The 14764-nt window shown below is 38.4% G+C and overlaps 1 protein-coding gene across 14 annotated transcripts in view; it reads left to right on the forward strand.

The window, feature by feature from the left end:
* The window catches only part of RBMS3 (RNA binding motif single stranded interacting protein 3), a 734276-nt gene that overhangs the window by 712194 nt on the left and 7318 nt on the right, over nucleotides 1–14764 (forward strand). For 8 of the 14 annotated variants that reach the window (XM_037846292.1, XM_037846320.1, XM_037846330.1 and 5 more), the window contains 2 exons: nucleotides 2267–2347; nucleotides 5097–5224. In XM_037846292.1, the coding sequence (XP_037702220.1) occupies nucleotides 2267–2347; nucleotides 5097–5224 (209 nt within the window). Of the gene's footprint in view, nucleotides 1–2266; nucleotides 2348–5096; nucleotides 5229–14764 lie in introns of those variants that run through there. The other 6 variants (XM_037846311.1, XM_037846350.1, XM_037846301.1 and 3 more) reach the window with 4 other exon arrangements.

A 14764-nucleotide genomic window follows, 5' to 3' on the forward strand; every position in this document is an offset into this window, starting at 1 on the left:
GTTCCTTAGAGCACTAGTTCTGAGCAAATTTAATAGGATTAGAGCAAAAAAAATAAAGTTTGAGAAATGCTAGTGAATCCACCTTTAAACAGGCTTCTTTGAAACATGATATCATTTTTTTAAATTGTATGTCAGTATCAAAGAAGATGATAAATTGTGCAGCATTGCTCAAATGAGTTGGAACATCAAAAGCTTTTTTCTTAGTGGAACTAGTGTGCAAAAAATACATTGTAGGGAATGCTAAATTAAAGGCTATCTAAACCCTATGTTAGAGGCAAATCACCTGTCCAAAATGGCCAGGGAACAATTATCCCCAACATTCTCCTCTACAGCAGTTTTGTTGGCAATGAAGGTTGTTGCCCTAGGGTTGTTGATGTGAAAAAATATTGGCTACAATGTGACTTCACAGTTCTGTACTTGTTTGAAAAATTGATAGCCATCAAATACTTTTTGTCTGTTTAAGGGAACTAGGAAAATGATGAGCAGAATTGACTAACATATTTATTCAAAGGTTATACAAACACATTATGGGGGTGATTAAATTAACATTTATAATGAGCTCAGAATTATCAATGGCCAAGAAGCGTGTGCAGTTTGTAGCCACTGGAAATGGAAGGCTTTCTCCTTGTATTCTTTCATTCAGCCACTGAACAATTACTTATTGAATATATTGCATTGCACTGAGTATTGGAAAATGCTGAGACAAATAAAACTTGTTCTATGCCCTTAAGGAGATGACAGTCTGGACAATTTTACTAGAACAGAGATGAGTGCTGTGAGAGCACAGAGGACAGAGACAGAAATTTCCGATAATATTCAACTAACAAGATTTATTACTAATATCATCAGGCCTCTCAATTGCTCTTGGCCCAAATCACAAGGAAGTATTTTTATGTAGATATGATATGTACTCAGTGGTATTTAGTAGAAGCACATGTATTAGACAAGAGTTTGGTTTGCTAGATTTAGGGTTGTTTCATTAAGACTGCCTCTATTTATAGCAAATAGATACTGTAGGATAGTGATTAGTTTAGGACGAGATGCATTTTTATTCCTTAGTTATTTTATTGCTATAATACTCCATGAATATTAAACAACAATTAATGGGCCACTGTCTATTTTGATATTTTTCTTGATTCAACATCATGTCTTTTAGATACTGAAAGTACCAAGATATGGAACACATAGTGGCTTAAGTTTTGCCAAGTTATGCATGGCCTTGATATTTGAACTCAACAAATGAAGAAGAATAAAGAACCATAGACCTTGTAGTTTTTCATCAGAATAATTTCTGTAACCTTTTTGTATTAGGAAGCCTTGTTTCCATCAGATGGTTCTGGTTCTGAAATTTTGTGCTATTGGTCAAGTTTAGAAACTCAGAAATGTAGTTGATAATATTTGAAAATTCTATTCTCAAAGAACTTTGAATTTCTCAGGAGCAATGTGTGATAGAAGTAGGAACATGGTCATACTTCAGGCTTATGGAGGTGAGCATGAAATTTCCCTGGGTCTCCCTTTCTTCATTGCAAAAATACATGTTATCCTCAATACATATTTTACTGAATACTACAAATTAGTGAAAAATGATTTGATTGTTTCATAATTCATTCTAATGAGAAAAATTTTGAGGATTAAAGGAGTTGAAAAGGAAACACAGAGTGAGGTCAGAATGGAAAGGGGCAAGAGCTCAAAGGAGACATCAACATTATCTGTAATGCTTTATTTCTTTTATGTAAAAAAGTGATGTGAAAATGGAAAAATGATAGTAGTTATCAGTTCTCTGCATTGGTATATATGTACTTCTTGCATTATTTCTCTATTCTTCATTTTTTTTTTAGTTAGAAAAGAAAGTTTTACTAACAATTAATATGATTCATTCATTCATTCAGCAAATACTTGTTGAGAGCCTACTATGTGACAGGTGCTAGCAATAAAATGGAGGAAAAAAACAGACATTATACTTGCCTTCATGGAGTTTATGTTTTAGATGTGAAATATAAAATGTTTGAGATCTGACATAGAATGTTTAAAAAGACAAAGTCATAGAATGGGGATGAAATAACTTGTAAGGATGCTTTGGAGGTGGGGCTGCTGCTGTATTGAATCAGTAAACAAAGGTCGTTCTATATTGTTAGATTGTTGGTCAAAGTAGAGCTTGAATATGCCCTGGCCTTGGGCCTCATGGATAATCGAGTCTTGTGCCTATCTACTCTTCTCGCGGGTTGGAACCCCAAGTTCATGTGCATTTTTGTTTGATTCCTTCTAGTATATGACTGCTGCCGCTCCTATGCAAGGGACCTACATTCCCCAGTACACGCCCGTGCCTCCGACAGCTGTCTCTATTGAAGTAAGTCTATCTTTGTCTTACAGGAAGAGGTGAGGGGAGATAAATCTCAGCCACATAAAATGTGCCGCCCCCCCCCAATGACACAAGGAATCCTTGTGCGTGATTTTCTGCTGCTCTAAGATTTGAAATTGCAAGCTCAGTATATGAAAGTGCATACATTTGCTCGAACATGCTTATGTTTTGATTTGCACACAAAATGAGCTAATCTACCATAGAAGTATGAGGGAAGTTTGATTTTCATATTTGGAGACATGTCTGCCCCATTAAGTATTAACCACAAATACTCATTAATTGGTAGAAAAAAAAGAGCTTGCAAAGCTATTGGACTGAGCTAGTTCTCTAGTTCCCTGTTACTCAGACTGGTCTCTGGAACAGCATCAATGACATCACCTGACAATTTGTTAGAAATGCAGATTCTCAGACACTGCCCAGAACTACCAAATCAGAATCTGTATTTTAACAGGATCCAAATGCACATTGAATTTTGAGAGACACTGGACCTAGTGTATTGGCTCTCATACTTTCCTCCACATTTAAATTATTTCAGGAGTTTTAAAAGTTACTAATACCTGAGTCTCCTATCCCCAAAGATTTTAATTTATTTAATTCTAGGGTGTTCCAAAGGTTTAGAACTACTGCTCTAGTGAATGAACCTTGACAGGTTTGTGGCTTTGTCCAGACAAGAAAGAAAATATAGGACCACTTTTATTTCTGTAGACACAATGAGTGATGAAGGCGCAATGAATGATGAAGTTTGTCCCTTTCCTTTTCTCCTTCCACTGGGCTGGATCTGTACCCCCCATACATCATTTTATTGGACAGAGCCATCAAGCTACATAGAAAAGGAAGGAGCATATAGCTGGTTAGGTGGTGGTGAAACACTTAGATGGTGTTTTCTCAGATTTTGCTGTTGTTATTTCCTTTTTTTCTTGTCCTTCTCCTGATATACATGTGCCATCATGGTCACAGTGTCTTCCCTTCCTTGAGCTGGGACTCCTCTGGAGTTGATATCACTGCCACTCCATGCGTTGACCAGCAGCTAATGTGTTGGCATCTCACATGAAAGTCCACCATGAGTCTCTCAACCTCTGTAGCCACAGACGTTGGGAATCCCAGATCACCCGTCACACTGTAGGACAGTCATACTTAGCTGGCTGCATTTACACCCATAAGGGGAATCCTCACAGGCTAAATTGGTTCTCTTTAAATGTTTACCTTTATTTCTTTTCGGCATATGACAAATGTTTGCTAATGCCAAGGTTCAGAAGACCCAGACTTTTAAAAGGACTCTATCAAGTAGTTTAGGAAACCAGGGAGGTCTGATTTTTAAATGTTTTTTGTGTTCCATACCTATGGGCACCAAAGAATGTATTAAATGGATTTTAATTGGATTTTATGAATTTCAAGAATATGTGATTAAAATACATGTCATTTGCTATTTTAAGCATCAAAAAGCATCTAGGCAATGAGATAATTATAATCCTGGACCTTTTAGGCTATTTAATCATAGATCTCTACAATATATTTGATTTATATTTTTCTATGTGTAAAGCAAAGGTGTATGCTAGAATTTAAGCATTTTGATTACTATAAAATAATGCAACACATTGGGCAATATAGCTTATTGAAAACAGTCTAATTATAGTTAAATCTGGGATTAAAAAAAAGAATCTGTCATTGAGAAAAATAAAAATGCATGCTGGTAGACTGCCTTGCATTTGTGTTTATAAGGAAAAGAATTGATGCATCGTCTATGTGAAAGTACTCACTGAAAAGTCACCAGTATCCACACAAGTAAATGTGGGTGGGAAGTTCAGAAAAATACATAATACCAAATAGTAGCTTAGGAAAGAAAGGTTTGACTTAATATAATAGGAATTTTCAGATTTAAAGGAGCAATCCATAATTTTTTTTTTTTTTAGGGATCTTTAGTTAATGACTAAGAATTGCCAAGAACATTTGAAACCTGAAATCACTGCAGGTGTCCAAGGCAATAAGGAAAACCAGGAGAATGTGTTCAGATAGATGCCTCCTTAGGCCTAGTAACAACCAAATAACACCACCACTCTTGTCTCTCGGAGTTGAACATAGTCCCTGAATACAACCAACACCAGAAATCCATCTTGCTCAGATCTGTGAGAGACAAGAGACAGAAAGGGTGAGGGGGAGAGCAAACCAAAATTAAGGATATGCTTTTTTGTTTCTAACTTTTGTTTTTTTTTCTGAAACCTCTAAATGAATTCTAGTTTATGTCATGGGGGGTGGGGGGGACCTAAACTAAACCAAATTGCCAAAGGGTAAACCTACTTAGTGCCCTTTTAAAAGAAATCCAAACTTTGATGTTGATTTTTATTAAGGTCAGATTCCATTGTTTTGTCAATTCATATAGCCATGATAGAGTGTACAATCCTAGGAAAATGATTGAATATACAGTTGTCTATAGAAATCCTGCATGAATTTTCTGATTAATAAATTATTTAGTGTGGTTCTGTGCAACCATGGTTTAAAGTATGGGCAAAATAATTTTCTGGTGATTTGGCTGCTCCAAGGACTTCTGATGGTAAGCCTTCTTAGTGGCTTTTATCCAAATGTGCTCTGTGGTTTGCCTCAGTGCTTAATACAGCTTCATGTAGCTGAGAGCACAACTCTTCTCAAACCAAATAGAAAAGGGCTGTTCTCCCCAGTCCATCTGGAAGAGGGCCCTTTGCTCAAATCAATAAGACTTTTGTGTTCTTACTTGCCTCCTAAGGGTGTTGTTGCTGATACCTCTCCCCAGACAGTGGCACCTTCATCCCAGGACACCAGTGGTCAGCAGCAACAGATAGCAGTGGACACACCCAACGAACATGCACCTGCATATTCTTACCAACAATCAAAGTAAGTTCAGACTATGCTAAGCTCTTTCCCTCAAGATCAACCATCCTGACATGACTCTTTAATGTCATATCTGCCTGCTTTTGCTACGTAACAAACTACCCCAAACTTAGTGACAAGCATTTATTTAGCTTATGCTTATGTGGGTTGGCAATTTGGGCTGATCTCAGGTGGTAGTGCTTCTGGTCCCAACTGGACCCACTCACGCATCTGGGGATAGCTGCTAGACATTTATGCAGCAGCTCTGCTTCTGGGTATCGGCTAGATGTTGGCTTGCATGATGGAATGACTGGGCCATGTGTTTCTCAGCCTCCACAGGCTTATTCACATGGCAGTCTCGGAATCCCAAGAGCAGCAAGGGAGCAAGCCCCAATGCACGAGCACTTTCCAGTTCTGTGCTTGGGGCTCATTTGCCTTGTTGGCTGAAACAAGTTACATGGCCAAGTCCAGAGTCAGTGTAGAGAATACTACCAAAAGGCATGGATTCAGGATGGGACATCACAGCCATTTTTATAAAAGATCTAGCATATATATTTTTGAAAACTCCAATATTCCCACCTGAAACTAGATAGTGACCTTGCATTTTGGTCTGTGTCTTCATTCTTCAATAAGATGGCAACACTCAACTTGCAGGGTTGTTTTGAATACTCAGTGAAATAATTCATGAGAAGGGGTATTATAAAATATAAACCAACGTATAGTAGGTTTATATAGGACTTAAATGGCAAAGGAAAAATCAGATAGTCAGAATTACTCTTGAAAATCTTTGTTAATCATAAAGCAAAGTGGACTTGGCTTGATGTTGAGTAATTATGTGGACTAAAGCATGAGACCTTTAGTCTGTTTGAAACCAAAGGATGGAACAAAAGGAAAGTCTATGTGTAGATGTCTTGGCTTGCAAACTACTGTACTTTGAAGATAACAATCAAATCCCTGATGAATAGAGAGCTCCCAAATCCTGCCTGTCTCCTGAGTGTTGCACCATTTCTTTATCATCATTCCTCTTTTATCTCAACACACATTAAGAGATTTGTTTGTTATTGAAAGATTAATCAAGGTTACGGAGTCTTCCACATGTGGCTTAGTTTTTAAATTCAGCCCTGCGAATTACATGTGCTAAGAATATGACCTAGCCTTAAAAATATGAGGCATTATTATTGTTATTGTTATAATTATCTAATAACTTTCAGGAAAAATCATTAGTGAGTTAAGCAGCTTTATAAAAAAATTCATCTATAACTTGTATGATTCGCTTTTATACACACCAAACAATGTACTGTTCTCTGATCCTCTGTTCCAAGCCCACTGGATTTTTTTTTCATCTGCTCAGTGGATTATACATGTGGTAAGAGGAAAGGAGCAGAGATTGGTCACATAGAAGCACAGTGAGAGACATAGCTGAGAAATGAAAGATACCGTTGTTTCCCAGAAATACTTCTCAAAGCTTGCTGAGTAGGTAAAACTGGCTTTGGTTGTTCCAAAGCATAATGTGGAAATAAGTAATCCTAGACCCTTCCTGCTGTCCGTTTATGGTCTGGATGAAAGAAAAAGATGCTTTTATTCATTCAAGCAATGATTTTTTTTTATTGAGCACCTACTATGTAGAAGTATTATAGGTGCTAGGGAAAGACCATTGAAAAAGGCAGTTGCAGCCCCAGCTCTCTGGGAGTTTACATTCTGGGAGGAGTAGAATCAAAATTGCTGGACTCAACAGCAAGCAGTTAAAAAGAAACATAGAACTGAAAAGCAAGAATTCAGAAAGCTCTCATAATAACAGAGTAACTGGTAAATACCTAAGATTTGGTATCAGCTGAAGTAGACAAAGGATTTGGAGGCAACAAAAGCAGGCTGTACTATTATCACACAAGCTAGAGGGTACAAGTATCTGTAGTAAGCTAGTGGGGGAAGAAGTAGCATGGGATCAGACTGAAGGAAAGGAACAGGCAAACAGGACTTTGAAATTCCCAGCAAAACAAGTTATTGATACCACTAACAAACAGATGAAGTAGCCCAGGAAGGCCTGATGGGCAGAGAAAGACAAGGAATTTTGTAATCCTTACAGTAAGTTCATCCAAAGAAGCTTTATTCTTTGAAATATTTCAGAAGTTCAGAGTCTGATCATGTAAACTTTAAGTTTTTAAATGTGTTTAAAACTATGATTACACCATGGATATGTATCTTGAGGCATGGATTCTTATGGTTGACAATGCTGAGTTTTCCCTGGATAATAGCAAGGAATGAAATCTTTTCCATTGTCCTCAATGTAAAAAATTATGATGCGATTTCCTGGTTGAAAGGAATTTTCCTTTGTATGTGTGCAGGAATGTATGTTACAGGATGTTCCACCGCGGGTGTGCTTGTTGCCAGAACGTGCCAGAGATAAAAGCGCCCTGGAAAACGGAACACTTCAACTTTGTGACATATGACAAACATTCACATTGCCTTGCAGACATTTCTTTAAACCTGCAGAAAATTCTTAAGAGGTCCTGTTTATATTCTCAACTTCCTTTCTTTTGCAAGACACAAAGTACAAGGAGCTTTTGACTTGAAAAAGCATTATCAAATGAAAACAAAAAAAATTATCCTAAAATAAATTCATGGATTGCAGTGGCTTCTGAAGTTTTTTAAAAGGAACTAATTAATATGACCCATTCAAATATTTATCTATTTTAGCCAATGGAGGCTGACTTGTGTCATGGCAAGGCGTGAGTTTCTTCAGAGCTGTTCAAGGAAATACTGGAAATTGAGCGAAGCATTTGGGTCATGTAAACGTCTGGGTTCTTTTTCATAGATAATTATCATAGGGAAAAATTTGAGAGATCGAAGAGCATCCACAAGACATTTATTAAACAAGCATTTATATAGCTTGCTCAGTACATTTGATCAAGTCCCAGTTCTGTGTTTTTGTTTTTGCTTTTGTTTTGAAGTAATCTGACCACATCTTCATGAAATATTCACATGGGGCAGACTTGGCATTTTCTAGAGGCAGGGCTGTGCTATCCTTATCGAGGCCCCCACAAACTTATCCATACCAGTCTCACTTTGAGATCAAGCCTCATGCAATATTTCCCCATGTACTTATTATATACAGTTCATGTAAAGTGAAGTGTCTCCAAAATATTTTAGCTAATCCACATATCTTGAATGCTCCAAATTTCACAAATGCCAGCTCATTTCCAGCATCCATTATGCTAATTAACAAGCTACTTCTTTCATCAGCAAACCATTTCTAACAATTACTATGCTAATTGAGATATGGGTAGCTTAAAGTAATTGTAGGAATGTCTGGCCTTCTCATTAAATGCTAGCTGACCTCCTGTGGGGTGTGAAATTCTGATTAGAGCAGCTGAGTGCCCATAAAAGTACTTTAACTCATTACACAGGCATTTAACACCACAATATCTGTACTAAAGTATTTTAAAGTAAATTACAGATATCACAACTGATGGTTTAAGGAGAAAAGTTTGAGAAAGATAAATGGTGTACCTATGAATGAAGGGGTTATATTTGGAACATGGCAGCAAATATTTTAACATTCCACATTCCACTTTTTGTGCTCATAAACAGGTCTTCACATTTTCTATCCATGCTTTTTTACCCCTTTGTTAAAAAAAAAAGTTTGTCAGTGCAAAAAAGGTGTGTTTGTGTGTGTGGGGGGGTGGCTCTTGACACAGAAGACAAAATTAATAGCTGGTTTATTTTGGAAGTTCTGTGGAAATTCCAATTCTCATCCAAGTTATAATCTGTTTTTCCTTTGATATTTAGGAAATCTTAAAAATAATTAGGATCTGAACAGTATATGTCTTCAAGCAAAGCTAAATTCTAATATGCAGAATCAAGTCCTTTGTTCAAATTCTATCTTAACTACGCACTAGTTGTCACTCAGCCCTTCCAAGCCTTGTTTTCCTCCTCTGTAAAATAATGGAATCAGATCAGTGTTCCAGAGTCTAAATTAGGACTGGTGCGGAGGGAGGATTTACCACCATGCCCTGGAGCCCGGGGGGTGGGGTGGGGGTGGGGGGGAAGCATTCTCTGGTCAGTGTAAGTTGGAAAACACTGCTTTAAACGGAGTGAAATGCATTTCTTAATTGCTGTTCTCTTCAAAGCCATAAAAATGCTAATGACATGGCCTCCTAGAGGACCAGAAAAATACTTCAAATTCTTTACTTCCTGAAGGGTTAAGGTGCATGCTGCCTAAGGAATTTAAAGAGGTTTTTTCTTTCTTTCTTTCTTTAGCATATCAAATTATAAAAGTAGTCTAACAAAATTCTGATTATCTGTATGATAACCATGTTGATCCTAATTTAAAATACTACATTCTTTCAAAATTAATTCCTTATATTGGTGCACTTCTTTGTTGCTGCCCTAAGCATATGTTCGGTTTACCTGTGGTCTAGTAGTGGAACATAATGTGCAGTATTTCCGAAACTCTGGACCGCAGAATCCCTCTTTTCACTTAGCATTATCAGGAAAGACATTGGGAAATATCACATTGTTAGATAATACTACTAATACTACTAATACTATAAAAGCGACTTTTTAAATATATTCTTAAAGCTGTTAGCAAGCAAGAAATTGTAAAGTAGCCTTAAAATGTAACCTACAAAGCTGGAAACAGGCTATAATGGAAGCTCTTATTCTCCTCACAAAGGAGCAATTTGTCAATGTAAGGTCTGCAAACATGTAAATATGAAGTTTGCACCTTTCACAGGTGTCACCAAACTCTTCAAGAAAAGAAAAACAGGAAATAATTACATGACTGAAGTTCTCCACACCTGTTGCATGTTAACTAAATAGTTAACTCCCTTTGTCTCTAATGGGTTTAGCCAATTAAAGAATCACTGGGAAATTGCCTCAAACCTCCCAGAGATAAATAAGCTTTTTGTCTATTTATGTAAATGTGAAGTTTGCACCTTTGGCAGATGTCACCTGGCTCCTGAAAAAGACAGGAAAATGGGAAATAACTGAATAATTATCTCTCTGTCTCTGAACCTGGGTACAAAACCCAACTGAAGAGACACTAAGGGGATGCAGATTTGGGAAAGCTTCCCCTGCTTTCCACCGGCATAATAGACCATCCTTTCCTCTTCAGCAGAGTTCGGTGTGACTTCCATTAGTCCCTGTCGGAAATAAAGCGGTTCCTGTAAGGGAATAAACGCTCACTGGGTTTTGGAGGAGAAAAGAATTTATTTACAATCTTGCAAGATAGGGCGTCCAGCCAAACACATGGAAGACTGGCGCGCCAGAGGAAGAGAATGGCGATCTTTAAATCTCCTACTCCTAATTCGCAAGTCCCTCCCCTGTTTCCCCATTGACTGGGTACTACAGAGGTTACAGCCTATCCGAGAACACTAACTAATTCATCTTTTGAGATTTTAATTTGTACAGCCAATCCTAGAGAGCCAACTAGCTCATTATTGAGATTTTGAACTGATCAGCCTATCCCCCTCACATTTTTATTTTTTTTGCTGTGAGTTCCTGCCTCTGATATTACCTCATATCTCTTTACATTCCAATAACTATGGTTACTTTTCCATATAAGGAGCAGGCAGATTCTCTCTTCTCTTTGTCTGGGGCTTGTTTAAACTGGTTTTGCCTCCATTTCCCTTATTCCATGCTGTCTCTATGTGAAAACTAAACTTATCCCTTTCTTACAGTCCCGCCGAGCAACGAACCCAGATTTGGGAAGTGCCCCTTCTTCAATACTTCTTACCATTCTAAGATTTGGTTTGCTACATCCCAATTTTCTGTTCTCTCTACTTTTTTTGGGGGGTAGGTGGGGTGGCCTGAAGATGAGAGGGTTTGAAATGACTGTATGTTCTTAAATCCAGTCAAACTCCTAATCTTCCAACATTCACACTGACCTTGGGAAGCCCTCAGCTCAACCTGGGGTTGCAGGATCTTTTTATACTTCACTTCTTCTCTAGCTACGTGGAAAAGGTCCACATGAACTCTTATAAACAATTTCTTATATACTGTCAGTATATTAATGAAGTGCAAATTATGTCCTTGATTACCATACTTACATGTCCTTTAAGTTTGTGAGTAATAATACATTCTCTTTACCCAGTGCTTTACAGTTTGCAAATGGTTTCATACATATTATCTCACTCACATGAATTCCTCTTTTTGAGTTGCAACCCGTTTTATTTCCAAAGTAGTCTCACTGTCCAACTGGAAATATTTTTGCTGCTAATAATCACAATCTTGAAAATGTGAAAGCCTTTTATTTTTATGGTTATCATTGCAATCCATCAGCATTATGTAAATGTGTACTTTCACACTTCATCTGGGACAGAGACAGTGGACAGGGGTGCATGTAGCTCTGCTAAATAGCAATGCTTTTTTCCTTCAGTCTTCAGCCAGCAACTATGAAAATGGAAAGTTCAACCATTTCTTTCTCTTCGTTTGTTTTCATATGGCAATGAGGCCACTTTAAGACCAAGCAAATGATGGGAGAGGGTATTTGTGTAAGGTTATGAAACCTGAATGTAGCTCCAGCCTAGTTAGTAAATATGGATGCTTCTGAAACCTGCATATATAAAGTATCTGAGCAGTGAGGGTCTTCTGTATCAGTGTAGTCCATTGAGTAAGACACTGTTCATTGAGCAGCTATTTTAGAGATTCATGGTGTTTTAGGCATTTTCAGCTCACTACACAACACTACAAAGGGGAAAGATGGGAATGAAGGAAAAAGAACAGACCCACAAACAAAAACACAACACCAAAGAAAACAATTTTCTTCTACAGGTAGACTTTTAGAAATTAATGGAGCAAAACTGTACTTTGCAAATGTGTACAAAGACAACTAAAGTATAGATCATGATTTCCACAGCTACTACTAATAAAATTTCCCTTATTATCGCTGCAATTATGGAAACTGTAATTGCATTTCTTCTTAGAAGAATGTCCACTTTTCTCTGTATCACAGAAAAAAAACATGTGTTACTAGAGACCTAAACTATTGGTTTAAAATTGAAGTATTCAATCTATCAACTTGTTGCTTTCCTTGCATGATTCTAGTAACAAGTTAATCAGGTTCCTAGGAGTCATGGCTGCCTCACATGATGGCTTTTTGAAAATTAGGAAAAAGAGCCCCTTCTTGGTGGTTCTAGGCTCAGTGCTGTACAGCTCAGCATGACTTTGTGAATTTGATTCAAGTCCCCTTGCTCAGGGCAGATGCAACCCTGCACCAGAGTGTACAGCTTGGGGAGCAGATTCTGGGCTGGAATTTGGCTACCACACATTCCCTCAGCCATGTGTCTTCTGCACTGAACAACCCATACAACCTTGTCTAGCTGTCCTGAGGCTTCTTGACTCATGAGGCCTCAGAAGAAACTGTAGAGCTTTTTCTGTCATCCTGTGCTGTGAAGGAAGAGACCTTCATCTAAATGTGACCTATAGTTAGTTTAAAAGTCTTTCTTCCCACATCACACACTGAATGTATTTATCAAAATCCTAATCTATGGACAGAAGAGCTCAAACTGCTAGATGCTCAATCCTGCAGTATAGAAGAGGCATCAGTAGAAGCCCTTCTTGGGCTGGGCTGGACAAAGTGGTTGCCGTAAAAATGACATTTGTCTAAACACCTGTTATGTGCATACCACACTGCAAGACTCCTAGAGAATAAAAAATAAAAATAACATAATAGGGGGAGAACTGAAGATGACGGCTAGGTGAGGCAGGGCAAAAAAACACCTCCATGAAAAATTTTAGATAAAAACCAGAAAGTGACCCAGAATACAACTTCCAGCAATGCACCAGCTGGACAAGGTCTGCTAAAACCACAGGGACCATGCACTTGGTGAAATCGGGAGTCTGCGTTCTGAAACAAGTGAGTAAGCCAGCTGAAAGTCCTGCAGCTGTGCTGCAGTATGGGGAAACTGCGGGTTGGCATTTGGAGATGGACTAGTTCTTTTTTTAAAAAAAAACAAAAAAAAACAAAAAAAAACGGAAGCGGCTGCAGATAACGGCAGTGAGAACCGCGCAGTGAAGCACTGCAGGAGTGGGCTGTAGCCAACGCCTCGGTGTCTGGTGTGGAGGATCGCCCTCCTCACACCTACTGCTGATTGTCCTGGGGACAGAGGGACAGAGGGGAGAGCCAAAAGGAGAAAGAAACCGCACCCCTTGCAGCCGGCTTCCCGACATGCTGGCGACACTCCTGCCCAGGGCCATACCCACAGCCCAGAGCTGCGCCAGGAAACTCAGTCTGATAGGGAGTGTATCCCACAGCACCCCACACATGCCACAATATTGGCCTTGGACAGTGGCCTTGAGTGCAACCACAGCTAGTTGTCCCAGAGCTGGGAAGGTGGAGCTGTATGAAAAGGAGGGGGTTAAGACACCCCATTCAGCCATTTTTGCATCAGGCTGGGAGCGCCCCTGCACGGCCTGGCGGCCCGGGGCTTCCCTTGAAGGAAGGCACATACTTGTGACGTAGCACAGCATTACCTCAGCAGAGGTCCTGGAAGATCACAGCTATCAAGCAAAGCAAATGCCAAGAGGCCAAAAACAACAGAAAATCTTAAAGCATTTGATAAAACCAGACGATATGGAGAACCCAATCCCAAACACCCAAATCAAATGATCAGAGGAGACACAGTACTTGGCGTAATTAATCAAAGGACTACAGTCAGAGAATGAGAGCATGGCACAAGATATAAAGGACGTGAAGAAGAACATGGCACAGGATATAAAGGACACAAAGAAGACCCTAGAATACAAATAGAAGTCAATAATTTTTGATTTGTAACTCCACTATTTACTTCCTACAGGATATAAAATACATAAACTCTAATGACAAATCAGTGGTTTTGGACTCAATGTAAAATATGTAATTTTTGACAAGAACTGTATAAAGGCGGGGGAATGGAGGAGTATAGGAACATAGTTTATGTGTCCTATTGAAGTTAAGTTGGTATCAAAGAAAACCAAGATTGTTATGGATTTAAGAGGTTAAATTTAAGCCCCACAGTAAACACAAAGAAATTATCAGAGAATATGACCATAGAGATGAAAAGTAGAGTATGGTTTATGAGAAGTGGCGGAAGGGGCAATGGGGAGTTAAGAAATGAGTGTAGAGTTACTGTTTGAGGTGAAGGGAAATTTCTAGTAATGGATGGTGGGAAGGTGATAGCATTACAACATTCTAAATGTGATTAATCCCACTAACAGAATGCTAGGGAGGGGATGGAATGGGAAGATTTAGGCTGTATATATGTTTCCACAATCGAAAAAAAAAAAAAAAAAGACAGTCTAAATAGATGACAATTAAATGCCAAGGATGATCCTGGATGGGATCTGAGGATGGAGGAGAGGAGGCTCAAAGGGGCACAGTTGGGACATAAGTTAAAAAAAAGGAAATATATAATGTAAGCTTTGTATCATGTTGAATTTCTTGAACTTCTTAGCTGTGCTTAATAGGACTGCATAAAAGAATGTTCTTGTTCATGGGAATTGTATATGTGAATTATAGTGTTTGTTCAAGGATGTGTGCAGCTTGCTGTCATATGTTCAGAAGACAGAGAAATAGATGATGGATGA

The sequence above is a fragment of the Choloepus didactylus genome, chromosome 1 (genome assembly GCF_015220235.1).
Source record: "Choloepus didactylus isolate mChoDid1 chromosome 1, mChoDid1.pri, whole genome shotgun sequence".
NCBI classification, from domain to species: domain Eukaryota; kingdom Metazoa; phylum Chordata; class Mammalia; order Pilosa; family Megalonychidae; genus Choloepus; species Choloepus didactylus.